This window comes from Mustela lutreola, chromosome 6 (genome assembly GCF_030435805.1).
Source record: "Mustela lutreola isolate mMusLut2 chromosome 6, mMusLut2.pri, whole genome shotgun sequence".
Classification (NCBI taxonomy): Eukaryota; Metazoa; Chordata; class Mammalia; order Carnivora; family Mustelidae; genus Mustela; species Mustela lutreola.
In genome coordinates this window covers 154,607,516-154,635,387 of record NC_081295.1, presented here as the reverse complement: position 1 = coordinate 154,635,387, position 27,872 = coordinate 154,607,516, and the positions used below count along the sequence as shown (strand labels likewise).

Here is a 27,872-nt window from a genome sequence, read left to right as displayed (position 1 = left end):
CTCACTATTATGTGTTCATTTTCTCTTTCATTACTTTTTACTCACATATTTATTTTCTTTAGGTTCTTATGAAATTTGTGGAGTCTTTTTTTTTTTTTTTAAGTTTTTAAATTTAATTCCAGTGTAGTTAAAATGCAGTGTCACATTAGTTTTGGGTGTACAATACAGTGATTCAGCAATTCTGTTACTCAGTGCTCATCAAAAGTGTGTTCTTAATGGCCTCCACCTGTTTCACCCAGCCCCACCCATCCCCCTCAGTTTGTCCTGTACAGTGAAGAGTCTCTTTCTTGGTTTGCCCCTCTCTCTCTCTCTCTCTTTCCTCCTCCTTTGTTCATTTTTTTTTCTTAAGTTTCACATATGAGTGAGATCATATGGCTTTTGTCTCTTTCACTTAGCATTATACTAACTCCATCCATGTTACAAATAGCAAGATTTCATTTTTTTATGGCCAAGTAATATTCCATTGTCTGTCTATACCCCTTTTTCCATTCATCAGTCAATGGACATTGGGCTGCTTCCATAACTTGGCAATTGTAAATAAATGTTGCTATAAACACGGGGTGCATGTATCCCTTTGAATTAGTGTTTTTGTGTTTTGGAGGTAAATACTCAGTAGTGCAATTGCTCGGTCATAAGGCAGTTCTAGTTTTAACCTTTTGAGACACCCCCATCCCGTTTCCCACAGGAGCTGCACCAGTTTGCATTCCCACCAACAGTGCACAAGGGTTCCTTTTTCTCCACATCCTCCTTAGTACTTGTTGTTTGTGGGGTTTTTTTTCTTCTCATTCTAAGAGGTGCGAGGTGGTAGTTCATTGTGGTGTTGATTTGCATTTCCCTGATGATGACTGATACTGAACATCTTTTCATGTGTCTGTTGGCCATTTGTATGTCTTCTCTGGAGACATGTCCAATGTCTCTGCCCATATTTAATTGGATTATTTGGGGGTTTTTTGTATTGACTTATATTAGTTTTTTATGTATTTTGGATACTAGCCCTTTATCATATATGTCATTTGCAATTATCTTCTCCCATTCCATATGATATTTTTTAGCTTTTCTGATTGTTCCCTTCACTGTGCAGAGCCTTTTATTTTGATGAAGTCCTATTAGTTTGTTTCTGCTTCTATGTCCCTTGTCTCAAGAAACATACTTAGAAAAATGTTGCTATGGCTGACAGAGAAATTACTGCCTTTACTCCCTTCTAGGATTTTTTTTAAAGATTTTATTTATTTATTTGACAGACAGAGATTGTAAGTAGGCAGAGAGGCAGGCAGAGAGAGAGGAGGAAGCAGGCTCCCTGCTGAGCAGAGAGCCCGATGCGGGGCTCGATCCCAGGACCCTGGGATCATGACCCGAGCCGAAGGCAGTGGCTTAACCACTGAGCCACCCAGGCGCCCCCCTTCTAGGATTTTTATAGTTTCAGATCTCACATTTAGGTTTTTAATCCATTTTCAATTTATTTTTGTGTATGGTGTAAGAATGTGGTCCAGTTTCATTTTTTTTGCATGTAGCTGTCTGAACATCCCAGCACCATTTATTGAAGAGGCGGCCTTTTTCCCATTGGACATTCTTTCCTACTTTGTAGAAGATTAATGAACATATAATTGTGGGTTCATTTCTGGGTTTTCTATTCTGTTGCATTGACTAATGTGTCTGTTTTGTGCCAAGATCATACTGTTTTGAACTTGAAATCTGGAATTGTGATGCCTCCAGCTTTGCTTTCCTTTTTCAGGATTGCTTTGGCTATTTGGGGTCTTTTGTTCTAGCACTTGAAACATGCCATTGGTATTTTGATAGGGATTACCTTTTTTTTTTTTTTTTAAAGTAGGCTCCATGCCCAGAGTGGAACCCAAAAGGGGTTTGAACTCATTACCCTGAGATCAAGACCTGAGCTGAGATCAGGAGTTGGACACTTAAAGACCTGAGTAGCCCAGGTATCCTGATTAGGATTGCATTAAATGTGAGGATGGCCTTGAGTAGTATCTACATGTCAACAATATTCTTCCAATCCATGAACCTGGGATGTCTTTTTTTTTTTTTTTTTAAGATTTTAAAATAGATTTTGTCAGAGAGAGCACAAGCAGGCAGAGGCGAAGTGAGAAGCAACACCCCCCCCCCCCCCCCCCCCCCGTTGGACAAGGAGCTGAAGGCAGAGTCTTAACCGACTGAGCCACCCAAGCCTCCCTGGAATGTCTGTTCATTTCTTGGTATCATCTTCAGTTGTTGTTTTTTTAAATCAGTGTTTTATAGTTTTCAGAGCACAGGTTTTTCACCTCTTTATTTCTAGATATTTTATTGGTTTTGGTGCAGTTCTAAATGGGATTGTTAACTTCTCTTTCTGCTACTTCATTATTCATATATGAAAATTCAACAGAATTTTATACATTGACGTTTGTGTCCTATGATCTTAGTGAATCCATTTACCAACTCTGACAGTTTTTTGTGGAGTCTTTAGGTTTTTCATATAAAGTATTGTGTCATCTGCAAATAGTAAAAATGTTACTTCTTCCTTATCAATTTGGGTGCCTTTTGTTTCCTTTTTTTTTTAAAGATTTTATTTATTTATTTGTCAGAGAGAGCACAAGCAGGGGGAGTGTCAGGCAGGTGGGGAAGCAGAATCCCTGTGATGTAAGGAGCCAGATCGGGGACTTGATCCAGGATCTGGGATCATGACCTGAGCCCATGGTGAATGGTTAACTGACTGAGTCACCCAAGTGCCAGGCCTTTAGTTTCTTTTTGTTGTCCGATTGCTGTAGCTAGGACTTCAAGTACTATGTTAAATAACAGTGGTGAAAGTGGACATACTCGTCTTATTCCTGAACTTAAAGAATCTCCGTTTCTCACCATTGAGTATGATGTTCACTGTGGATTTTTCATATATGGTCTTTGTTATGTTGAGGCACGTTCTCTCTAAACGTACTTTGTAGAAGTTTTTTGTTTTTAAATCATGACTGGATGTTGTACTTTGTCAAATGCTTTTCCTGTATCTGTTCAAATGATCTTCTTAATGGTGTAATTTGTGTTGAATGATTTGTGAATATTGAACTACCCTTTCAATCCAGGAATATGGTGAATTTTTAAAAAATGTATTACTGAATTTGGTTTGCTGGTACCTTGTCAAGGAATTTTGCATCCATGTTCATGACACATACTGGCTTATAGTTCTCTTTTTTTGTGGTGTCTTTATCTGGTTTTGATATCAGGGTAATGCTGGCCTCATAGAATGAATTTGGAAGTTTTCCTTCGTCTTCTATTTTTTGGAATAGTTTGAGAAGAATGGGTATTAACTCTTTAAATATTTGGTAGAATTTGCCTGTGAAGCCATCTGGTCCTGGAGTTTTGTTTGTTGGGAGTTTTTGATGACTGATTCAATTTCATTGCTGGTAATCAGTCTGTTCAAATTTTCTACTTCTTTCAGTTTTGGTAGTTTATATATTCCTAGGAATTTATCCATTTCTTCTAGGTAGTCCATCTTGTTGGCATGTAGCTTTTCATAATATTCTGCTACAGTTTTTTTGTCTTTTGGGGGGGTTTGTTTATTTAAAATCTCTTTCTTCTGGTGTGTCTGGCTAAAGGTTTATCAATTTTAATTGTCTCAAAAAACAAGCTCATGGCTTCATTGATCTGTTCTCTTGGTGTTTAGTTTCTACATCATTTATTTCTGCTCTACTCTTTATCATTTCCTTCCTTTTACTGGTTTGGGTTTGGTTTGTTCTTTTTCTGGCTCCTTTAGGCATAAGGTTAGGTTGTTTACTTGAGATTTTTCTTGGTCCTTGAGGTAGGGCCTTTATTGCTGTAAACTCTCCTCTTTTAGAACCCCTGTTGCTGAATCCCAAAGGTTTTGGACGGTGAGACTGTTTGCGTTTTCGTTTGTTTCAGTGTGAACTATAATTTCTTTTCTGATTTCCCAGTTGACCCACTCATTCTTCGGTAGCTTGTTATTTAACTAACTCTGTGCATTTGAGTTCTTTCCACTTTTTGTAATTTCTAGTTTCATAGCACTTGTGGTCAGAGAGGATGCATGGTATGACTTTGGTCTTTTTGAATTTGTCGAGGCTTGTTGTTTGGTAAGGAGGTAGTGATCTGTTCTGGAGAGTGTTCCATGTGCACTGGAAAAGAATGTGCATTCTGCCATTTCAGGATAGAATGTTCTGATTACATCTGTTAGATCCATCTGATCCAAGGTGTCAGTCCAAGCCATTGCTGATGTTCTGTTCGGATGATCTGTCCGTTGATGTGAGTGGGTGTTCAAGTCCCCTGCTGTTACTGTGTTAGAATCAGCCACTTCCTTTCTGCTGGTTACTACTTACATGCTCAGTTGCTCCTGTAGTGGGAGCCATAAATATTTACAGTTGTTATACCTTCTTGTTGGATGGGGACCTTTTTGATTATGATTTGTCTCTTGTTATAGTGTTTTATTTTTTATTTTTTAGTGTTTGTTTTAAAGTCTATTTGTCCAATATAAGTATTGCTACCCTAGCTTTGTTTTGACATAGGTTTGCATGATAAATGCGTGTCCAACCCCTCACTCTCAGTCTGCGGGTGTCTTTCACCTTATGAGTCTCTTGTAAGCAGCCTACAGGTGAATCTTGTTTTTTTCTTTTTTTAACCTATCCCCGTCACCCCATGTCTCAGACTTTTCCTTCGCCTTGATCTGGCCTCTTCTCTACATTTACTTGTGGAGTTTCCTCTGCCAGGTGTGTGTGTGTGTGTGCGTGTGTGTGTTTTAGTTATTTTAGTACTGTCTATCCTCTCGTGTGTGTGTGTGTGTGTGTGTGAGTGTGTACACGCATGTGTATGTGTTTTAATTATTTATTTTAGTAATGTCTATCCTCAATGTAGGGCTTGAACCCACAAGCCTGAGATCAAGAGGCCCTCGCTCTTCTGACTGAGCTACCCAGGTGCCACTCTTCTGTTGGCTTTTGAGTTGTTTTCTGGGTTCTTTGCATGATGTGAGTGTTGTCGAGTTTTATCCAGGAGCCAAGCTCCATCTCGGGCCCTCCTACTTTGCTGACTTTGCCAGCGATCTCCCGTTGAGTCCTGATCTAAGGTCTAGCATATCATCAACTCTTGTAAATATCCCATCTGTGCTTGAAGAGGATGTTCTCCAGTTTTTGACCTAATGTTACAATATCCTTATTAATGTAAGCTTATTAATTTACTGTTAAAGCTATAAATAAAATGGCCTTTTTATATTAGGTTGATGTAATAATTACTCAGAGAAAAATTTGTTAAAAAATTTCCCCCAGCGATGGTGAATTTTTTTTTCCATTTCTCCTTGAGGTTCTTTCAACTTGCTATGTATATGTTTTGAAGATATGTTGTTAGATACATTCAAGTGTAAAAATCTTACATCTTTCTGGTGAGTTGGCCCTTTTCCTCGTGGCGTAGTGACCCTCCTCATCTCTGATGAATGAGTTACCTTCAGGTGTCCTTTAGCAACTTTTTTTTTTTTTTTTAAAGATTTTATTTATTTATTTGACAGAGAGAAATCACAAGTAGTCGGAGAGGCAGGCAGAGAGAGAGAGGAGGAAGCAGGCTCCCTGCTGAGCAGAGAGCCTGATGCAGGACTCGATCCCAGGACCCTGAGATCATGACCTGAGCTGAAGGCAGCGGCTTAACCCACTGAGCCACCCAGGGGCCCCCTCCTTTAGCAACTCTTACGGGAGTTCAGCTGGTTCTCCTGGTCACGTCCCATGCTGCTCGAAGTGCTCATGGCTGGACATAGACTCGCATTTCTTCAGTGAGAATTTCTCTGGACTTCTGCAGGCTGCCTCGAGGCATGTGAACCTAGGACCACGTTGCATTACATTCAGCTCTTGAAGTTTTCCTGATTACAGAAACATCATGAATGCAGGAAAGGACATTTGCAGGACTGGTAGTAGTTACCAGTGGTCGGGGGAGATCTGTTTTTCCCCTGCTCGATTGATTGTCAGGATGAAGCCCAATTTCTTTGCTGTCCTTTTAGTTGGCTGGGTTTGTTTCTCGCTGAAACTCCTGCAGAGGCTGTAGCTGTTAGTGCAGCGGCTCTTCTGAAACAGACTGCTGTGGCTGGTTCCTACGCTTCAGCCCATGTCTCTGGCATGTGCGCAGCCATCGGAAAATCTCCAAGGGCTTAGAGCACAGGCTGGCTTCCACACTTGCTTACCTCTTCAAGCTTCCAGATTCCATTTGTTTTGGACCTTTGGAAAATTTGCACTTTCTTGCTAGTGGGGTGATTCATCTAAAAAAATATTCTTGTTATTTTGTCTAGCCTGAAGCTATTTTCGTTGGGAGGACACTCTGGTGTGCTTATAAATTAAAAAGTAGACATCGCCATAGATTCTGTCTTATAAATATACTAGAATCGGGTTTTGTTTGGTTGTGATTTCTGTGCGATACAGTCTAAGGCTTCAGAAATGAAGCCGGAAGCTGGTTCAGCATTCGTCTCACGTATGTGTCTCTTCTTCCAGCTGAAGTAACGGCAGCTGTCAGCTGGCAGCCTGACTTAGGTGCTTTTTACCATACGCTGTGTGCTCTGAAGCTGGGGTGGGGGTGAGGAGCCATCAGGTCCTGATCTCAGGGTCGTGAGATCGAGCCCCGTCTCGGCTTCTGCCCTGGGCATGTAGCCTGCTTGAGGTTCTTTCTCCATCTCTCCCTGCTCTCTCTCTCTCAAAAATTAATAATAATAACTTTTGAGCACAGTTCAGTCCTCCAAGGAATAAAATGTTGTTCCTTGAACTGTGAATTCACAAGACAAAACATCCATTTTCTACTTCTCTGAGTGCGCCTCTGACTGTCGGATTGGGGTGTCCGTTGTTGGTTTGCATCCTGCGCTGTAGTGCGCTGTGACATCCGCTGGGACTGTGGCAGTACCAGCCACCTGGGCTTGTGGGTAGCATTAAATACAGAGTCCATGAGGGCCCCTTGCATAGTGCCGGGCACGGAACAGTCCTGCAGTAAATGGTCATTGCTTTGGCTGCCGATATTCCCTTTAATTTCAGAATCTTATTTCATTCCAATGCTTTTCTCAGGTACGTGCCCGTTGAAGATCTGCTGGAAATTTACAAGCAACTCTATGGCCGAGAAGTCATCACCAGAAGTGCAATCATTGACTGTTCATACCTTCAGTTCTTGGAAATGTAGGTGTGACCCAGAGGAAAATTTGTAGCTGAGCGTAGTGTGACTTCCTTAGTGCACTTTTTGACGTTTTAGTTTCCTGAGTTGGATTTCTGGATTCCTGCTTTCTCCGAAGGCAGTCGCGTGAGAGCAGACACCTGTGGATGGGGCCTGTTGTTGATTTGCTTCCTTCTTTGTCCAAACCTCACTCAACAGGCACAATTTTTGTTCATGTTGCAGGTACGGAGAGATGTTAGCTATTTCCAAGGTAAAGGCTTCATTCTTCAGAACCTTCATTTAAAGGATTATAAGGATACCAGAAAAAGCACTTACTGATACATTTTCTTTTTTGTGTGTGCCATAGCTTTATCCCACGTATTCCAGAAAGTCTCCATTTTTGGTGGAACAGTTCCAAGAGTATTTCCTGGGGGGACTGGACGACATGGCGTTTTGGTCCACTAATATCTACCGTCTGACGAGCTTCATGCTGGAGAACGGGACCAGGTGAGACACCGGCCCACGTCTCCCGCCGGCCGCTCCTGCCCTGTACCTCCCTCTCCTGGTGCTGCTGTCAGGTTTCCACCTGATCAGATGACAAGGTCTCACGACGTGTCAGCCTCTCTTAAGTATGCAACCTGCCCCGGCACTGAGTGGGCATGGCGGGCGGGTCTGGAGAGGGAGCCGCGGAGGCAGCACCCTGTGTAGGAAAGGGCAGGGTGCGAAGCCTGAGCAGCAGCCGTGGAGTGGGAGAGGGTTGTCGGGCTCCGTCTGCACCAGGCGGCTCTTCCAGGTCGAGGGGCCTAAATCCGAGTGGCTTCGGGATATTGTGTGTGGGATGATGCTCTTCGGCCTTGAGAACATCCGCCAGTACACAGAGGCTGTTAACCGTAACTGCATGCCGGGATCTGAAACAAAATCGCCTTGCATGACCAACTCGGTATTAGGCCGTGAGTGTTAAACCTGTTTTAAACAGTTGGTAAACAGGAAACAGTCCCATATAAATACTTTTTAAAAAAGATTTTATTTATTTATTTGACAGACAGGGATCAAAGAAGACAGGCAGGCAGAGAGAGAGAAGGGAGCCGGCCCCCTGCTGAGGGGAGCCCCATGTCGGACTGAGGCTCCATCCCTGGACTCCTGGGAAGGCCGAAGGCAGAGGCTTTAACCCACTGAGCCACCCAGGTGCCCCTAAATACTATTTTTTAACAGTGAAATAAGCCTCCTGTGACATCCCCAGGCTCTCCTTCTGTGGCCGGGATTTTAAGCACACAGGACGCTAGGGGATGAGTCTCGGAATTTGCAAGACCTGCCTCTCACTGCTGAGTTATCCCGAGCAAGTAGCTGAACCTCCCTAAGCTTTGTGTTCTCCTCTGTGACATGGGGACAGTAACAGTCGTCACAGGGCTGTCGGGAGGAGCACGCGAGGTCACTCAGGCAAACGGGTTAGCGTGTAGGCGGCACTGGAAGCACGTCGATGCGGGTGTTGTTATTACGGAAGGAAGTGAAGTCTGCATTGGTCACGTGAGAGTGAACGGCTTGTACTTACTTGCTGTCTCCAGCCCGTAGGTCACGATCCTCGAGTGGAGAACAGCGCTAGTGTTCGTTTCGGTTAGGTCGTCCAAATAGCTACAGGCAGCAAGACGTTACTCTTTAATTGGGGAGCCGTTTTTGTCTCTCCATGTCTGTTCTAATTTGTCAAGGCGGAAAATTCCATGAGTTGGCTGCATCTTTGCACAGGGGAGGATTCGTCAGCATTTGTGGAACTGAATGGGAACTTTGGAAAAAGCTCCAAAGGAGGCCACAGATTCATGAGGGAAAGAAGCAGGGTACATAGTTTCATGTTATACGCATTTGTTACCTAACTGATAATTGTCTTCCAAAGCAATGTGTTGCTTGAAACTCCTAGTGTGTCTTCCTAAAGAAACAGTGAAGGAATGGCGGTCACATTCCCAGCCGGGCTCTCCATAATTCAGAGAAAATTCACAGGGGCGCCTGGGTGGCTCAGCCAGTTCAGCGTCTGACTTCCGCTCAGGTCATGATCCTGGAGTCCTCATGTCGGGCTCCCTGCTCAGTGGGCAGCCTGCTTCTCCCTCTGCTGCAGCTCCCCTGCTTGTGCGCTCCTGCTCTCTCTCCCTGTCAGATAAATAAATAAAATCTTAACAAGAACAACAGCAAAGATTACCCGTAACTGCAGTGCTCTTATTTATTGCAAGGCTGCCGTCCTGATCCTCGTGGCAGAGTCTGAGGAATTCCCATCCTAATCCTGATGGGAATTTGAGGAAGAAACTTTTCCTAAGCTTGAAGCTGGTCCCCAGAAAGATTTTGACAGAAATTTGCCTTCAGCCTCTCCCGACCTCATTTTCTGAACTCCTGCCCCCACGGGGCGGGCCCCGCGCTGCCCGGCCTCCCTCCGCGATCGCCGTCCACTCTTCTAATGGCGTCCGCCCGCCCTTAGTGCTTTTCCCGGAGGCGATGGAAAGTTCACCTCTTATGTCCTCTCAGTGGCCTTGTCCATTCACAAATCTTTGTTTTTAAAGGAATGAGATTGAGAGACTAAGACCTCTTTGAGCAGAAATGGGCGTGATTGGGCAGAGAGGGGCACAGTTAGGAATCCGTTTCTGTCTTGAGCTTCTGGACGGTTCATGTCTGCCTGGGGCTGCTCAGCAGGGGAGGGGGGTGCTGTGAGTCGGGCTGACCCGAGCGTGAGGCTGCCTGTGTCACCATCCTGCTGCCTGCAGTCATCGGCCGTCATCAGTTAGGACCCGAGCTCCTCACCTGCCACGTCTGGCTCTGCAGTGAGCCCCGGAGCCTTCACAGCCGGAGGCAGTGTGACGTGCACCGCGATTCTCAGTAAGACTGACGCTTGCCAGGGAGGTAAGAAAATGTCTGATTTCTTTGCCTCTCTCCCTAGCGACTGCAGCCTGCCTGAGAACCCTCTGTTCATCACATGCGTCCAGGCAGGTGGGCCATGCGGCAGCCAGCCAGCCAGCAGCCAGGGGTAAGTGGATTCCAGAACCTTCCTAGAGAAAGGACATTTCAGGGCACCTGGGGGGGGATCTCAGTGGGTTAAGCATCTGCCCTCTGCTCAGGTTATGATCTCAGGGTCCTGGGATCCAGCCCTGCATCAGGCCCCCTGCTCAGGGAATAAATAAAATCTTTTAAAAAAGAAAAAGGAAAAATGCATATTCCCAGAATCACGACCTCGATGGTATGCAGGAATGGAGGTAAAGACTGCAGCGGTAAGGTGCTCGCTAACCAACAAAAATGGCATTTAATAGCATTCGTCGTAGTATTGCTATTACAGTATTATTACTCATCATTGTTACGATGCGTAACTTTTACCCAGATCCCACCCCGAGAAAGTCCCAGTCTAGGAGATGGGATGGGGGGGGGGGGTTCAGGCCGTTGCCGCGGCGGAGGGCCAGATGCCTGACTTGTATCCTGAGAGGCGGGATTCCTGCCGGGCCGTGGGCCAGCCGCAGGCGCCTAAAAGCTGGATTAATACCACAAAAACCGAGACAGCAGCATTTCCTGCGCTGTCGCTGCCAGGAGCCGATGTGGGCACCGAGGGCTCGTCGCCAGCAGGACAGAGCGCAGTCCTGCTGTGCTGGGGTGCGTGGGCGCCCAGCAGAGCTCCTGATGCTCTCGGGTGTTAGGGGGGCCAGGGGTGCGCAGTGGCGCGTCCCAGCCCTGTTCTAAGGGGGGCGCTCGGTGGGCGAGCAGTGTTTCGGTGGAGATGCTTCAGGGTGAGCGAGGGTTAGACGCTCCCGCGGTCCTAGCGGTGAAGGGTCCTAAGGCCAGAAAGAGCATCAAGCTTCAGGAGAACAGACGACAGGCAGGTTCTCTTAAGCCCCTCCCTTTCCCGTTCTTTTCCCTTCTTTCTCTCCCTCTCTCTCCCTCCTTCCTCTGACTGACTTGAGAGCGTTTACATGGGGCTCCCAGTCCCCTGACTGTCGGGTCCCTCCCTGGCTGCCTGACACGCGTCCCCTTCACTCACTCCTGCTGTGGGGGCTTCGCTTCAGTCGCTGGGGAAGCCGGTCGGGCTCCTCCAGGCACCTGGTTTGTACTCTCGTTAGAATGCACAAATTTGAACATATACTTTTAACGTAGGATTCAGTCTAGCACGTCGGAAGTCTGTACACTGCACACCAGTTTCCCAAAGAGCTACACACTATTTTGTGACCACGTGTGTGAAATACTGAAATGCCTTTGTTTTTGTTTTGTTTTCTTTGTTTTGTGTGTAGGGATCTAGAAGAAATAACACTTTTTAAAATAAAAGATTTTATTTATTTATTTGACATCACAAGTAGGCAGAGAGGCAGGCAGAGAGAGAGGGAGAAGCAGGCTCCCCACTGAGCAGAGAGCCCGATGTGGGGCTCAATCCCAGGACCCTGAGATCATGACCTGAGCCTAAGGCAGAGGCTTAACCCACTGAGCCACCCAGGTGCCCCAAAATCACACATTTTAATGCAATAGGACTTTGGGGCTCTGGGAAGTATTTTCAGTAAGGACAGGCTTTTATACCTTGGAAACATTGGACTGAAACTCCATGCAATGTCCCATGAAGGTGTTTCTCTTTGAGCTCCCAGAAACTTGAATGTTACGGTCTCTGAGCTGCGATCGACTAGACGTAACCTTCAGCCCCATCACTGGGGGGCCCGCCGTTCTTCAGTCTGACGCATTTTGTTTGTTCTCACTTTTCAGCAGTTCACGAGTACAGAAAAATGATTTCCATAGGAATTTGACTGCATCCTTAAGTAAAGATGTCAGGAAAAATATCAACCACACCAGCAGAGGCGTGTTCTTTAGTGTGGATTCGTGGACCTCGGTAAGCATCTTGTGTGTCCGGGGTGTGCGGGGACAGGGACACGCTTCCCCCCGGATCTCGTCCTATAGACTCACCGGCTCTTCTCATTCACTGAGAGTCGCCTGTGCCTGCGTCAGGCCACAAACGTCCTTGGCTGCCAAATCTGGTTTTTTCCGAGATGTTCTGAGATGTGGGTCTGGACCTCTGCGGCCTTGGGCGGGGCTGGTGGAGCCCGAGGTACCCCTGGGGCACCCGGGCCAGTCCTGCTTTGTCCTTAGGCCAGCTGTGTCAGCAGCATGGTAGGCGGACTGCGCAGAGCCCCCACGGGGGATGCTGCGGGTGAAATCCGGCCCTGCGATCCCCCATTAAGAGTCGGACACTCGACTGGGGGTTTCAGATAAAAGGGAAATGGACTCTGACCGTTAGCAAATCTGTTCAATTGGGGTGATACATACACCAATGATCATATGTGAATAGAATGCAAGTAACACATGGGTGGGGAGTCTTTTACCTGTAAGAGAAAGCTTAACAGCTTTGCTGTCAATCAGAGAAGGCTTCACGGCAGAGGTGACATTTGCATTAGGCCCTGAAGAGTTGGTAGTATTTCATCAGTGAGCGCGTATCTCTTGCGGAAGTTTGGGGGTATTTGGAGATGTGAGTAATCTTGTTTGACTAGAAAACAAGGCAGCAGGCGGGAGAGGTCTGGGCAGGGAAGCCGGCATAGGATTGCGAAGGATCTTAACATCTGGAGAAGGGTCACATGACAGCATCTCCCTGGGGCCTCTGGGAGTTGGACCGGCAGGGCAGGCCTGCTGTGTGGGTGCACCGTCGCCCTGAGAAGGGCCCTACACTTGGCTTAATGCTCCTGCTGCCGTAAATTCCTTAATAACTTGGCAGCGCCTGGGAGGCTCAGTCAATTGAGCGTTGGACTCTGGGTTTGGACTCAGGTCATTGTATTCGCATCGTGGAATCGAGCCCCGCACGGGGCTCTGCGCTCAGGGTGGGGTCCGCCTCCGGCCCTTCCTCCCTCCCACTCCTCCTTGCTCACACTGTCTTTCTCTCCAATAAATAAATGAAATCTTTAGAAAAAATTCTTAATAACTTCCGAGCCTGGGGCTCCGCGTTTTCATCTTGCACGGGCTCTGCGCGTTCTGTAGCCCATCGTGACCGGGGGCCCTAGCACGGCACGTACTGTGTTGTCCTGTAGTTCCTTGGATCTGTGTCCTCCGTGAAGGGGGGAGTCCTGCAGGAGAGGGGCTTTCCATGGGCCAGGCCTGTCCTAGCACCTGGCACATAGTAGGAGCTGCGTCAATGCTTCCTGGACGTGTGAGCTGGGCGCAGGGGCATGAGGGTGCGGGCAGCACTGGTTCTAGACAAAATGAACGTTTAAGCCATTTTGATTCATTACATTGATCTGATTATGTGCTGCGGGTTCCTAGAGACTCTCCTGACTTTGGTCCAGGTAAAGGCCCAGCTCTCTCTCCGTTACCCGTGCGGGCACGGCTGTGAGGGTCATAACCGCCCACCCTCCCAGCACAGGGGGTCACGATTTCCCTCCCTAACTGCTCATCCCAAGGGATTGATCTTTTTTTTTTTTTAAATATTTATTTATTTGTTAGAGAGCATGAGAGCAAGCAAGCACAAGCAGCGGGAGAGGTAGGCAGAGGGGAAGCAGACTCCCCGCCAAGCAAGGAGCCCGACGTGGGGCTTGATCCCAGGACCCTGAGATCATGACTTGAGCCAAAGGCAGTGGCTTAACCCACTGAGCCACTCAGGCATCCGAGATCTTACTTTGTGATAGGAATCGAGGCTTTATTTTTTAGCTCTTGTCCAAATGGGTTTCCTTTAGAAAGTCTAATACTTTTGATGGGAAATATTAGTTTTGTTGACGATGCCACGTGTCTTTTATCTATAATGTTTTTGTGTTTCCAGGATTCCCTCACTTTTATGTACCAGGCTTTGGAGAGGAACATCCGGACAATGTTCACGGGCAGCTCCCAGCGGTCCTACAAGCATGTGTCCAGCCCCTTGGCGTCTTACTTCCTGTCTTTTCCCTACACAAGACTCGGCTGGTAGGTAGGAGTTTCTCCCGCTCCTGAAAGCTGGTGTCGGTACGAAGTTCAGTCATTTGACAGATGGTTTCGGTGGCACCTGTTGGCCCCTTAAATCCCAGTCAGCTCCTCAACAAAAACATAACATAGTGGCCAAGTTACTTTAAGATGAAACTGCCTCCTTAAAGTGGGTCAAGATGGGTTTAAGTGCAGGAAGCTTTCTCTTTACTGAAAATTACCATGATGCAGTGTCACAGAACGATCGCAAGGCTTCGATGTTCTAAAGACGTGATGTTACAGACTTTGGGGAATGGCATGACACCCAGAAGCAGATAAGCCGCTAGTACAGTGATCAGGGTCTCTTCGCTTCATGTGAGAAAAGCCTAGCACCCCTCCCCCCCAATAATTGTAGAAGTAGAACGTTGGGGAGTTCTCCGATTTTCACAATCAACCCGAACGGAGCCCAAGGATATGGAGGTTTTGGGGAAACCTGTTTTTTCAGCCACACTTCCTAGGTTGAAATGACATTGTTCCCCTTGGAGCAGTTTGCTGACAGGCCATCTTTTTTGGGCCCCTGAGGCATTCAGCCCCAGCACAGGTGACGGCAGGTGCATGCTGTGTTTATTGGCCCGTCCCCGTGCATGGTGGCTCTTCTTCCTGACACAGCCGAAGAGGGTCTCTGGCTGGGCCCGGGTGGGGGTGTGCAGAGGTCCCTCCCCAGCATCCAGCCCCGGGAGCCCAGGAACGGTCTGGTCCCTCTCACCAGGTGGTAGCCCCTTTAGGAACGACTTTCCTCTTTTATCTCTGGTTGCTTCTGTGGCCATAAGAACTAGAGTAAGTACGTGATTTCTGGTCCTGCTAGCTGCCCCAACAAAGACACTTGAACTTTTGCTCTCTAACCGGTAGGTCATCGACCCAGACTTAGAAACATCCACAAAATACGTTAGGCATTTCTTCTCTTCACAGTGCAAGGAACCGCGGGCAGCCGTGGCAGCAGTACCACGGGGTGCTTAACGCACGTGGGTCTCCGGCTCCTTTCTCTTCCGTTTGTTTCCTGCCCCGCCCGAAAGCAGCCGGGGCCCTTGGCTGGGTGCAGACTTCCTGGCTGTCCCCTGTGAGCCTAGGGTCATGCGTGGTGGCTGTAGGTTTGCACAGAACGTGATGCTTCGTGCAGATGCTTTTCCCCTGCTCGGGTCATACGGTTCAGAAATGCCCAGAGCCCTTAACGTGTCCAGTGTTGCTGCTCTTGTGTTTCAGTCCCACAGACAAGATAGCGGCAGGAGGGGTGTTCTCCACGCTCACGCGGGGGTAAAATTCAACAAGGGAGAGTTCAAGCCGTGGGCTCTAGAGAGAAGCAGGCGACCGTCTGCGGGGAGCATGGCTCTCCGCAGACACGGGGCGGGCCTCTCTCTCCCTCCCCCAGGGCACTGACTTCGGCTGACCTCAACCAGGATGGGTACGGGGACCTGGTGGTGGGCGCCCCCGGCTACAGCCGCCCCGGCCACCCCCAGGTGGGCCGCGTGTACCTCCTCTACGGCAACGAGCTGGGGCTGCCCCCTATCGACCTGGATCTCGACCGGGAGGCCCACGTGACCCTGGAGGGTTTCCAGGTGAGGTGTCCATCCCCGGGTCCCCCTTCTCATGTCCGTGCGCCGCGCTCCTCAGAGCAAGCGGCCAGCGCCGAGGGTGACGGGAGCAGCCGTGCTGGTGGCCTCCCTCTGCGGACACCTGTCCTGTTTAAAAGCCTCCTCTCCTCACCGGAACGTGGGTCCCTACCTGCCCGAAACACACCTGCCCTTCCTTCAGGGCTGCCCTGAGTCGATTTCTTGGTGCTACCGGCCGCTCCCGATTTTTTGAAGCCTCTCTTGTTTTATATGTGAGTTTTTATTTTGTAAGAATGTTCGATCCACAGAAAAGCCGTAAAGACAGAACAGAGTTCCCAAACACCTTCCCCCCAGTTTCCCCTAAGGTGGTGGCTTACGTAACCCTGGTTGCAACGTGTCGGAATTAAGAAACCGACACGGGTGTGTGACTCTTGCCCAAACCCCAGACCTCACTCAGATGTCATTCCTTGGTTTCAAGTGGTGAAAAGCGTCCCCAGGAAAACCCCACAGCGACCGTGGGAGAAATGCTCTGCGTGGGGTCAGGGTCAGGGCCTCCCAGCGCACCACAGACCGGGAAGGGTTTCGTCGGGAGTGACTGGCATCAGTGCTCATGAGGGCAGGAGGGAGGGCAGGTGTCTGTGACCGGTGACAGGCGAGTGCGGGGGCCTTGGTGCGACGGCGTGTTCCGGGAGCCAGCAGCAGGGCACGGAACGCTGGACTGCGGGTCAGACGATGGTTCTGCTGTGGGGAAACCGCTAAAGCTTTGCTATGGAGGTCATGCTGGAAGAACAAAGCTAGACGACCTGCGTGCACAGGCCTCGCCCCGCGGAAGGTGCGGGGTCACCGACTGGCCGGGGGAGCCCTGAGTCCGATAGGCGATCCTCCGCTGGCAGCCACGTGTGAGGTTCCACTATCTAGGAGGGGCAGTGTTTTTTGGAATCTTCTGCCACCCCATGAGAACATTCCAAAATAAGTCTACCCATTCCAGGTGCTCCTTACTTTTTTTTTTTTTTTTTACGAGAGAGAGAGAGAGAGAGAGAGAGAGAGAGAGAGAGAGAACACACAAGCAGGGGGAGCAGCAGGCAGCGGGAGAAGCAGGCTCCCGGCTGAGGAGCCCAGTATGAGGCTCGATCCCAGGACCCTGGGACCACGACCTGAGCTAAAGGCAGACACTCAACCAACTGAGCCCCCAGGCGCCCCTGCTCCTCTGCACGAAGCCGAGCCCCTCTCAGACTGTTGGGTAAAACCTAATCCTCTGGGCTCCTGCAGACCGGGAGTGAGGGCGGTCCGCTCCCTCAGACGGGGACCAGGAAGGAGGCAGCTCTGTGCTCTCTTCCCAAAGACCGTGGGTAACGTGGCCGGTGGCCGGCTGACGGTGTGGGCCAGGGGTAGAGCCTGGTCCTTAGCCGCGGCCTGTGCTTAGCCTGGCTGTGGCTCCGAGGGAGGACGGAGGAGATCCCGTGCCTGTCGAGGAACCACGGGTTAACCCGAGGGAGGCCTTGGGGTGCAGCTGGCGATGATGAAACGCGGCTGGCCTCAGCCGGCCGGCGCCCCTGCTTGCCTTGTGGCCGGAGCAGCCCTTTCTGGTTTATCGGGTTCCCGCCTCGCAGGAGGAGACGGTCTCCGTAGAGGCCATTGCACACAGGTGTGGCACGATTGGCCAATCTATAACTGATGCGGGTTCTGGGGCGTGTGTGTGCGTGCGGGGCAAACCTCCACTTGTGCAAGACCATTCATTGTTCCGTCCGTTGTGAAAGATCAGGAGGACTGGGCGAGTGGCTTTGGTCGCGGCCGATTCTAGAGAGCAGGAGAGGGAAGATGGAGAAAACCCACCTCGGAAGCAAGGGTCCCCGACCGGGCTGGGTTTCCCATCTGTAACCACGCGAGCGGGGATAATAAACGGACCTGCCCCTGTGTGGGTCGGGCCGAGCGCGGCGTCCACAGAATTCTCTGCGCCGATGGGACCGCTCTGCGGCTATGCATCCCGTGGGAGGGCCGTGGGCTGCAGGGGCTTTGAGGACCCGAAATGCACCCAGTGCAACCGAAGAGCTGAGTTGTTGGTTTAATGTGACTTCAGCTAATTCAGCCACGTTTAGCTGGTGGCCCCCACGTTGCACGGGGTGGCTCTAGAACGTTCCGAATGCTCCTCCCGCGGTGGCCGTGCTTGCTGGTGTACGGGGTTCTCATTTTGGACACTTTCCAAAGGGAGTCTGGCCCTTCGTGGGGGACCATTTTTGAAAAACCTAGAACTTGTGAGAACGGACCCTTTTCTTTCTGGCACCTCGTCTTCCCCTCCAAGCAGACGTGCCTGAAACCCTGTTGGGGCCGAGCCCCGCAGTGGGGGAAGCGCAGATGTGTTCTGATCGCTGCGGAGTTGGCCCTTGGCCCTCGGCTTCCAGGTCGGGTGCCCGGGTCGCCTGGACCCCAGGGAGTCTCATGTTCTTCTGAAGGCTGTGGCTCAGCCCGGAGCTCACTGGTGCCCCTTCAGCCTTCAGGTCGGTTTGGCTCGGCCTTGGCCGTGCTGGACTTCAACAAGGACGGCGTGCCGGACCTGGCCGTGGGCGCGCCGTCGGGGGGCTCCGAGAAGCTTGCCTACACGGTAAGGCCGCCGCTGCGGGGGGAGACGGGGCGTCGGGGAGGGGCAGGCCGGGGCCGGGTGGAGCCCCCGTGAACAGCAGCAGCCGGCTGTGCCGGGCCGACATTTGTGGGGAGATGATCTCGGGCCCCCCACTTGGGGGTCCTTGACGTGACCTTGGGTTGCCTGGCAGTGCCTAGTTCCTGCCTCCCTGGCCTCCATTTGGCCTCCTGCGTTTCCTGGTGACCCCAGAAGTTGTACTCTTCCCCCTCCCCTCCCGGCTCCTGAAGGGTAGTGAGGGGATGGGGGTTCCAGGACCTCGAGAGCCCCCCATCATCGCAGCAGAGCGGTGACCTCCCTGGTCCCTGTTTCCTGCAGCACAGGCTCTGGTCTCTGTGACGAGATGAGAGGCAGGGCACCAGCTTCAGCACCCTGTGTGACCCCAAAAGTCAGAGGCCCTTCATCACTCTCTGCCTGCCACAAGCTCGCCTTCGTGCCCGTGTCCTCACTCTGCGCTCCTAGACTGTGAGCCGGATGTCGCCTCTGGGCCCACAGGTCCCCTCCCTCGAGGACATGGCTCAGAGGATCCTTCCCCCTGGAAGGTCTTCTCACCCTTTTCCTTTAGGAGCAACACGGTACCCGCTGTCACCAGCCTCTGGTCTAGGCCACACTTGCCTGTCCCACACTGCAGCCTCCACCCTTACTCCAGTACCTTCCACGCCGTGGTGTCACTGTCCATGGGCCGCTTTTCGGGAGGACAGAGTGTGTCTTACTTACTGTGGTCTTCCCCGCCCTTGGCTTGTGGCGGAACGTAGATGCTTCCCGAGTGAGGACACAGGCCAGCAAGTTACAAGACAGGAGCTGGTTTGGGGCAGAGCCTGATGGTGCACATGCATCTGCCGTGGACACTGGCCGCATGGTGTATTTCGAGGAATCGTGGGCCAGGTCAGGAAGGCCTCGCACAGGGAGGCAGGCGGTTGTCCAGCTGGCGCACTGAGCAGGTGTGCACGGCGGGCAAGGACAGGAGTGACCGTTTCAGCATTGGGGACTTCAATGCTGATGCGAGTGGCAGTTGCAAAAAACACCTCAGCCCAGCAGTGCACACACAGGACCAGTTTGTCTGTTGCTGAGCCCTGGCCGTGGGGACTCGGGGGATTTAGGTCCTCATCGCCCTGTCTCTTCTGCGGCGACCTGAGTTTCCCGGGTCACCAGCCCTGCCTCTGACCGCCCCATGGCTTGCCTTCCCCTAGGGTGCGGTGTACATCTACTTCGGTTCCAGACGAGGAAGAATGTCTTCCGGCCCTAACGTCACCATCTCCTGCCAGGTACGGGGACCCCCTCGCGGCCAGACCTGTGGGCCAGACTTTGCCGCCTCCGGCCGTCCGCCTCTGAGCAGGACGTGCTCTCCGGCTTCCCCTGCAGGACACGTACTGTAACTTGGGCTGGACGCTCCTGGCTGCAGACCTGAATGGAGACGGCGAGCCCGATCTGGTCATGGGCTCCCCTTTCGCGCCGGGCGGAGGGAAACAGAAGGGCATGGTGGCTGCGTTTTATTCCGATCCCAGCTGGAGCCACAAAGGTCGTGCTTGAGTGGCGGGGAGGGAGGGCCGAGACCTCTCTGCGCTCGTGCCTGGGCCTTCTGACTTTCCCCTCCCTCCACTCTCATTCCGTCTGAATTTTCTGATCGCGCTTCCTCTTGCAGCTAAGATCCCTGAGCACGGACCTTTATCATCCAGGCGATAGAGTCCCTGGATAGACAAAAAGGGGCCCAACGTCCAGGGCCAGATGCAGAGGGGCCAGCAGGTTGTTGGCGGAGGCTTTCCGCAGAAGGCATCCCGGTGATGCCCCGACCTGCGGCGGGGAGGGGGCTGGGGGGAACCCCAGACGCGGGCTCCAGACACCTACTTCTCCTATCAAGTGTGGGCTCCATGTCTGACACTGGGGCCCCCTGGGAGCAGCTGGGGGTACACAGGAGCTCTGGCAGACTCTGCCCGCCCAGCCACGGAAGGTAAAAGGCGCCGGTTGTCTCTGTAGAAGAGCTGGGCGTGGAGGCGGCCAACTGGACGGTGCGGGGCGAGGCGGACTTCTCCTGGCTCGGCTACGCGCTCCACGGGCTCCGCGTGAGCAACAGAAGCGTGCTGCTGGTCGGGAGCCCAACTTGGAGGAACACTCAAGGGTGAGCCCTCCTGTGGGGGCCCGGGGACCCAGGGGACCCAGGGGCGTGAGGGGCAGGTGGCTGCTGCTGCAGGAGCCTGCCGGGGTGTGCAGAGGGGCCGAGTCCCGTGTCCACCCCCCCCCCACCCCCCAGCAAGGAGCAGCTATGGCTGTGCAGCAAGAGCTTCTCCTTAGAAGCTGGAACGTGAGCGAGGGAGGAGGGAGAGTCGCCTGGACTCCCGTGACCTGGTGCCAGAAGCCACAGGAACGCCTCTTCTCCCGGTTTGAACCAGGGATCCGAGGTCGACGTCGGTGGCGTTGATCTTGGAGACCTCTCTCCTCCCTGTGCCCATCCTTGGTGTCTTTGTTCTTAAGAGGACACCAGTCCCATTGGATTAGGGCCCCACCCCAGGGACCCAGCGTAACAATTGCCTCTTTGAAAACCCGCTCTCCAGATGCGTGCATTCTGAGGTGTGGGGTTAGGATCCAACACGTGGGCTCTGGCGGAACAGACCGAGCGCGTGGCTGCGGGTCTCCCTGTGGCCGCTCTCAGGGCGGCGAGCCTTGCGTGGGGGGTCTTCGTACTGGGATCCCGGACAGCCAGCGCTGCGGCCCCGAGGACCACAGGGCTGGGGCCGGGCAGGGGCAGGGGAGCTCCTCTTTGCTGGGGCCGGAATACGTGGCCAGCTCCCCCCGCCGCCCGGGTGTGCTTCGTTCCAGACTGGCCCCCCAGTCCCGCGCTCGCGACGAGAAGCAGAGCCTCGGACGGGTGTACGGCTTTCTGCCCCCAAACTGCCAAAGCTCCTTTACCATTTCCGGAGACAAGGTACAGCCGCCGCTCCCCCCGCAGCAGCCGGGGCACCCCGCCGTCTCTGGGGCCGCACAGTGTTGACTGATGGCCCTTCACAGGCGATGGAGAAGCTGGGGGCCTCCCTGTCCAGTGGCCACGTGCTGGTGAACGGGACCCGGAAACAGGTGTTGCTGGTGGGAGCCCCGACTCGAGGTAGGTCCCGCACTGACCCTGTCCTATGGGGAGAACGTTGTGACATCTGGAGCCAGGCAGACCTGATTGCGGATATTTCCTTTTCTCATAACCTGGGGGTTAGGAGAACCTCCTGGGGGAGGTTACTTAACCTCCTGGAACATTAGTATCATCATCTGCAAATGCGGATTGTAATCCACCTCAGAGAGTTGTTGAAAATCCCTCCTGACAGTCACCTACTGTGTTTTTAAATCTCCTGTCCCGCTGAGCTTAGAACGAGAGGGAGGCTCAGAAAATCCTGAAGTCAGACTAGGTCTTCCAAGGACATATGTTAACAAGCCATTATCTTATTTACTTCATGGGAAGGAGTTTAAGAAGCCAACAAAAACTCACTCCCTTCGGGCCCCTGGGTGGCTCAGCTGGTTAAGCATCTGCCTTTGGGCTCCAGTCATGATCCTGAGGTCCTGGGATCGGGTCCTGAATCGGGGAGCCTCCCTCTCCCTCTGCTCACACTCACTTGCTCGCTCTCAGTAAGTAAAATCTTAAAAACAAAACAAAACCAAACCTACTCCCTTGAAGATGATCAAAGTGAATCATGCTTATTGTAGAAATTTGTGAAAATACAGACTTAACTAGAAATCGCCCCTTCTCCAAATATTTAAAAACTTAAGCCCATACTATATATATGTGTGTGTATACGTTTTCATACATAATTTTTACATGAGACTTGAGCGTGTCCTCATGGTACTGATTCTACAGTGTGGTTTTCAATCCCGATCGCATTTGCTCCCATGTGCACTTGTCAACTTTTACCACCATCCTGTTGCTGAAATTCAGGCTGCTCCTGAATAAGGGCTCTCTCTCGAACGTGGATGCACGGAAAACTCTGCCTCCTGAATAGTTTTTAAAACAGCCTCCTGGAGGAAGAACTGGGCCGAAGGGGCTACCAGGAAGGCTCTTCTTACATATTGTCAAGTTACTTTTCAGGAAGATGTTTGTGTCACACAACATTAGAATAATAAGCAGAGTGGGTTGGCTACAGGAATGGCAACATTTTTTCTCTTCTTTCTATCATCTTAACGAGGCTCCACACCCAGCGTGGGGCTTGAACTCAGGACCCTGGAGATCAAGGGGTGCGTGCTCTGGGGATGGCGCCAGCCAGCCACCCCAGAATGACGAGATCTTCTCACTGCGTGATTAAGGACACAGCACTGCAACCCCGGAGACTTGCTGACTTAGCCTTGGAGTAGTTGGGGTTTCTCGCCCTTTCACAGAGACGAGCTGGTGATTTCCAAACTCTGGCAACACCTGTCAGTGGTTTTATTTGTTTCACTTCTCTTTCCACTGCAGTGCTTGCAGACTCTGTTTTAATGTTTTTCCTGTCTTAGTATTTTCTGGTTTCAGAATACTATATGAAATATAAAAAGATTGATTTAGAGATCTGTACTATATACAAATTAGTCATATTTATTTTTATTTGAGAGAGAGAGAGAGAGAAAGGGAGGGACAAGCAGGCTCCCCACTGAGCACAGAGCCAAGTGTGGGGCTCGACCCCAGGACCCTGAGATCTCGACCTGAGAGGAAACCAAGAGTTGGCAGCTTGTCCGGCTGAGCCCCCCCAATGCCCCCACAGATCAACTGTTTCGAGACCATTCTCATGCACCTGCGATAGTAAGAAATCATACAGAGATCCATGTCCCATTTTATCCAGTTTTTTCCCCAGGTAATACTCGCAAACCACAGTATGTCACAACCAGGCTGTTGACACTGATACAATCCACCACTTGAATCTTATTCAGATTTTCCTATTTCACTTGCATTTTGCTTAGATTTCACCCGCATAATTTGTGAGTCCTGGTACGAAACAAAAATGCAGAGCGCTCTGCTGGGAAAAAAAAGTTTCTTCCCCTCAGGCAGTTCTGAGCTTCCCATAGACAAGCACCCTGAAGCTTTCACATCCAAGGTGGTTCCTTTTTAAGATTTTGAGAGAGCAAGGGAGCGAGAGCAGCAGGGAGCACAAGTCGGGAGGAGAGGGAGCAGACTCCCCGCTGAGCAGGGAGCCCGATGCGAGGCTCCAACCCAGGACCCCGGCACTGTGACCAGAGCGGAAGGCAGACGCTTTACTGACTGAGCCACCCAGGGCCCCTCTGTTGCAAGATTAATCAGATTTTCACGTTGGTGACTAGAGTGTGTTAAGCCAAGTATGGGGCCTGGTGTGACTGTTCTGCACAGGTTGAATTTGTGTCCCAACAACGTGGCTCCCTTTGGGCACCGCACCTGTTCTCAAACCTGAAATCAGGCAGTTCCATCCTCATTTTCAATCCGTGTGGATTTTCTCATGGTACCTGCATTTTATTATAATCCCCAAATCCCAGTTTTGCGAAGGTAGGAGGTCCCTGAAAGGACTGTAGGGACCTAGTGTTAGAACTGAGACGCTTGTGCGGGTCAGAGCTGTCAGATGGGGGGGCCCTGAGCGCGGCTCTCGCTTGGGCCTCCGTGCCCCAGCCAGCAGGACCTTCCCGCTACAAATGCCCGCCCTGTGCGGTTCTGCGCCGTCGGGTCACCGGAGTGTGGAAGGCGGACGCAAGGCTGGGACTGTCTTCTCTTCGTTCCTGGGAGGGCAGCAGACAGTGTGCCCTGGTTTATTTCAGACGACGTGTCCAAAATGGCATTCCTGACCATGACCTTGCACCAAGGCGGAAGCGCTCGGATGTACGAGCTGACCCCCGACACCCAACCTTCTCTGCTCAGCACCTTCAGCGGGGACCGCCGCTTCTCTCGATTTGGCGGAGTTCTGCACTTCAGTGACCTGGACGGCGATGGCTTAGGTGGGAAAGGCCTCTGGCTCAGAATCGAATCCCTTTGCTCAACAGACCAGTCCCCCAACTGGATCGTGTAGCCTCTGCCCCCATCTCGGACAGCTCAGTGGCCCGACGGCCTTTACAGCTGTTCTGAGTCCGGCAGGACCAGAGCCGAGTGAGCTGGACTTCCTGAAGGCGGTAACACGAGAGCCGCCCACATCCGTGGTCACGGATGGAGGATAAACTCGGAAAGCCCGCCTCGGCTGGGCGGGAGCGCAGGGCAGAGCCCGGGAAGGACGCACTAATCCGGCTTGTGGGAGGCTGGCCAGGACCCCGCAGGGGCAGTGGAAAGGACGACAGCGAGGGGACCTCCTTCCTTCTGGTCTCTTGCTTGCAGATGAAGTCCTCGTGGCAGCCCCCCTGAGGATAACCGATGTCACCTCGGGACTGATGGGCGGGGAAGACGGCCGTGTTTATGTGTATAATGGCAAAGACATCACCTTTGGTGACATGACAGGCAAATGCAAATCGTGGATGGCTCCGTGTCCTGAAGAAAAGGTGAGGTGTTCGTGCCGTGCTGGGAAAGGCGGGGGCCCACGATGCCTTGTCATGTCCACTGCGGATCCCGGAGTTTTGACCGGGACTGTTTGCGGTCAGGACACAGTCACTGCTTCTGTAGGCCAAGGGGCCCTGCTTCGTGCAGGTCTGCAGCGCTTGTCCCTGTGGCTCAAGTCTAGCTGACATGGTGGCCCGCTGGTTCTGGTCGCACCCTGCCACCACTGGGAGCCCACAGCAGAGGAAAATAGGCTCGGGCCACTGCACTCTTTAAAATGCACACTTTAATTTCCGTTTCACTGCCTTTTTAAAAAAGATTTTTATTTGAGAGAATATAGAGAGAGAGCGCAGGGGTTAGAGGGAGAAGCAGGCTCCCCACTGCGCAGCCTGATGTGGGGCTCGATCCCAGGACCCTGGGATCATGAGCTGAACTGAAGGCAGAGGCTTAACTGCCGAGCCACCCAGGTGCCCGTTTCACTGCTTTTATTCCTTTTCTCAGGTGGGGTTCCTTAAGTTGCCTGAGCATAAACCACCATTAAAAAAAAAAAAACTATTTACTTGCAAAATTAAAATTTATTGTAAAATTGTAGAAAATATGGTACAAAATTTCATTTTAAAAATTCAAAAATCATCTACCTAGAATTGCACTCTGCAGAAATAATTAACCTTTCGATGTGCATCCTTCTGGTATATTTTCCTGACCTCGATGGCTAGCGCTTACTGTGCGTCTACTCTGCGCCTGGCACTGTGCTGAGCACGGCACAGCTCTCCCTCCCTCCCCGGCCGCCTCTCTGGTACGTCGGCACTACGCCCGAGGAGGACACCGCAGATCCGAGGTCGCAGTGCTCAGAAATGAAAGGACAGGGACCTGCCCCGAAGTGCACTCGTCGCCATTACGCTGTGGGGGTCTATCTTATTAACTGAGCTGCTGTACGTGATTTCGCAACGTGCTTCTCTCTCACCTGGCTTGTTTCCGCTCGCTCCTCCATTCTCCTACAGCGCCTTTCCCGGCCGCCCCCGGTTTTATCTGCGGATAAGCCAGCGTTTACGTGAACGGCAGCAGCTGTTATTAGTTCAAGGCCATTTCACTCCAGTGTTATGAACAAGACACAAAGGGAATTATACTGTGAGCGAATTTATAAGTGAATCATAAATCAGGATATATGTGACTGCGTCTACTTTGTGCTAAGTTCCTGTAGGGGACTTTCTGGTGTGTGAGGGCAGCACCCGGGCCGGGCCCGTCCCGAGTGCACAAGCGCGCGTGTGGGGAGTCCGTCAGACCGCCCGCCAGTGACCGGTCCCCTTCTCCCCCGGCAGTGACCGGTCCCCTTCTCCCCTTTTCCTTTCAGGCCCAGTACGTACTGGTTTCTCCCGAGGTAAGTACTTCCTGTAGGAATGAAGGAAAACCACCAAGTGCTCTTTCCCTTAATCTAAACTGACGAAATCCGGTGTGTGTTCCTACTACAGGCAAGTTCAAGGTTCGGGAGCTCTGTGGTCACCGTGAGGTCTAAAGACAAGGTGAGTGTGAAGACGGCGCTCCTGAAGTTTCCGTGCTAAGCGGGGGTGGGATGGTCTCATTTCGTCGTTCAGCTTTGTCTGAAACACACACACACACACAGTCCCATCGCTTTCCGGTTTCATCCCTGAGGGCAGGACCTAGTGAATTCCAGCCTGTGGGCCGCCTCGAGTCTGTATAGCTCGTGAACTAAGAAGGATTCGTTTAGATGGTGGGAAAAAAAGGATATTTCATGACACACGAAATTTATATGAAGTTTAAATTTCAGTGTCCGTAGTCTCCTTCGGCCACGGCCACGCACGTCGGTGGCTGCTGTCCCGCGAAGCCTCGTGTTCGAATACTGACTTGGGCCTTCAGGGGAGTGTGGGCAATCCCTTGCCACGTCAGCCGCCCACTGTTAGTGTTTCCTTCCAGACTGCTCTGTCCCCGTAGGCCTCTCGGGGCACACTGTGCGCACGGGCCCTCTCCCACTGGTCATGCTTCACGATCGCGCCACCCCCCCACCCCGGGGCAGACCCAGGTGGGGCCAGCTGCTTGCCGGCTGCAGGGGACTGTCCCGACGCACTGTCTTGTTCCGTTCACTTTTCCCAGATATTTACTCCATTATTTCTCCATTATTTCCAACTTATTTACTATCGTGAGCATTCTTGCACAGCTCTATTTTTATATAACTGTGCAAATATCCCTGCTGCTATTTTTGGAAGATTGCTAAGCAGAGGGCCTGCACGCTTTGACTGTAATGGACACAGCAGTGAAAGGGTTTATCTTTCACTCTGCAGCTAGACCACTGAACCCAGCCATTCGGTTATGTTAGAATCGGACTCGCACAGAACCGTGCAGGCTCTGAGACCAAGCCCCACCTTTGAGAAGCACACGGTCCACATGCACAGGAAGGAGAGGAAAATGCCCATCAGGGCAGGACTAAGGGCTAAAGAGAGCGGACAGGACCAGCTGGGGCACAGCTGGCCCCGTTCTGGCGCTGGGGGACACTGCCCTCTGGTGGCCCACAGTTCAAGTGGCCCTTGCCTGACTCCATTTCCAGGCAAGACTGAACAAAATGTAGGGTTACCCAGAACAAAAGATGGCTTACTAAATTTATGGGAGCATTCTCAAAAGGTCTGGTGACAGATTACATCGTAAGCTTGGCTTACACTTAAAATTCATTTTCCCAAAAGTTAGATATTCTCAAGAACCCGTGAATCATACATGACTCCCAGAAGCTGCAGGGGAGCTGTAGATTGTAAGGAGCCGGCAGTCGACTCTTTGCTGTTTAACAGTGCAAGTTCGCCTTTGTCAGAAGAGTTCACCGAGGTGGACACTCCAGTTAGTTGGCCCAGCTCCCTGGGACTGCGGCGTGAAGCCCCGAGTCCAGGTCCGCTGCGGAGCGGACACGGACAGTCCGAGGCAGAGGAGCGCGGCCGCTCCCTGACCTCCCGCGGTGGGCCAGTTCGCGCCCGGGCCGGGGTCGGGACTCAGCCTGCACCTGAGCCGCCTCCGTCCCCACCTCTGAACCCTCCTGTTACCCCACGCCCCCATCTCTGTGCCACCGGAGCACAGCAGGTGCCTGGACTCGGGCAGGGACGTCACGGGCGTGATGAACAAGACTGTCTCGTGTCCTCTACAGAACCAAGTGGTCGTCGCTGCTGGCAGGAGCTCTTTGGGAGCCCGACTCTCCGGGGCCCTGCACGTCTACAGCCTCGGCCTCGAGTAAAGACCTCGCCGCCTCTTC

At 51.7% G+C, this 27,872-nt stretch overlaps 1 protein-coding gene across 6 annotated transcripts in view; it reads left to right on the top strand.

Moving 5' to 3' along the window:
* The window catches only part of GPLD1 (glycosylphosphatidylinositol specific phospholipase D1), a 54,758-nt gene extending 26,886 nt beyond the window's left edge, over positions 1 to 27,872 (top strand). For 2 of the 6 annotated variants that reach the window (XM_059179470.1, XM_059179474.1), the window contains 18 exons: positions 7,014 to 7,121; positions 7,339 to 7,366; positions 7,463 to 7,602; positions 10,010 to 10,096; positions 11,806 to 11,926; positions 13,838 to 13,977; positions 15,380 to 15,566; positions 18,049 to 18,159; positions 19,386 to 19,460; positions 19,558 to 19,714; positions 20,170 to 20,311; positions 21,010 to 21,115; positions 21,199 to 21,292; positions 23,923 to 24,099; positions 24,470 to 24,630; positions 25,977 to 26,003; positions 26,095 to 26,145; positions 27,768 to 27,872. In XM_059179470.1, the coding sequence (XP_059035453.1) occupies positions 7,014 to 7,121; positions 7,339 to 7,366; positions 7,463 to 7,602; positions 10,010 to 10,096; positions 11,806 to 11,926; positions 13,838 to 13,977; positions 15,380 to 15,566; positions 18,049 to 18,159; positions 19,386 to 19,460; positions 19,558 to 19,714; positions 20,170 to 20,311; positions 21,010 to 21,115; positions 21,199 to 21,292; positions 23,923 to 24,099; positions 24,470 to 24,630; positions 25,977 to 26,003; positions 26,095 to 26,145; positions 27,768 to 27,854 (1,999 nt within the window). In that variant the 3' untranslated portion in view covers positions 27,855 to 27,872. Of the gene's footprint in view, positions 1 to 7,013; positions 7,122 to 7,338; positions 7,367 to 7,462; positions 7,603 to 10,009; positions 10,097 to 11,802; positions 11,927 to 13,837; positions 13,978 to 15,379; positions 15,567 to 18,048; positions 18,160 to 19,385; positions 19,461 to 19,557; positions 19,715 to 20,169; positions 20,312 to 21,009; positions 21,116 to 21,198; positions 21,293 to 23,922; positions 24,100 to 24,469; positions 24,631 to 25,976; positions 26,004 to 26,094; positions 26,146 to 26,922; positions 27,732 to 27,767 lie in introns of those variants that run through there. The other 4 variants (XM_059179469.1, XM_059179472.1, XM_059179471.1 and 1 more) reach the window with 4 other exon arrangements.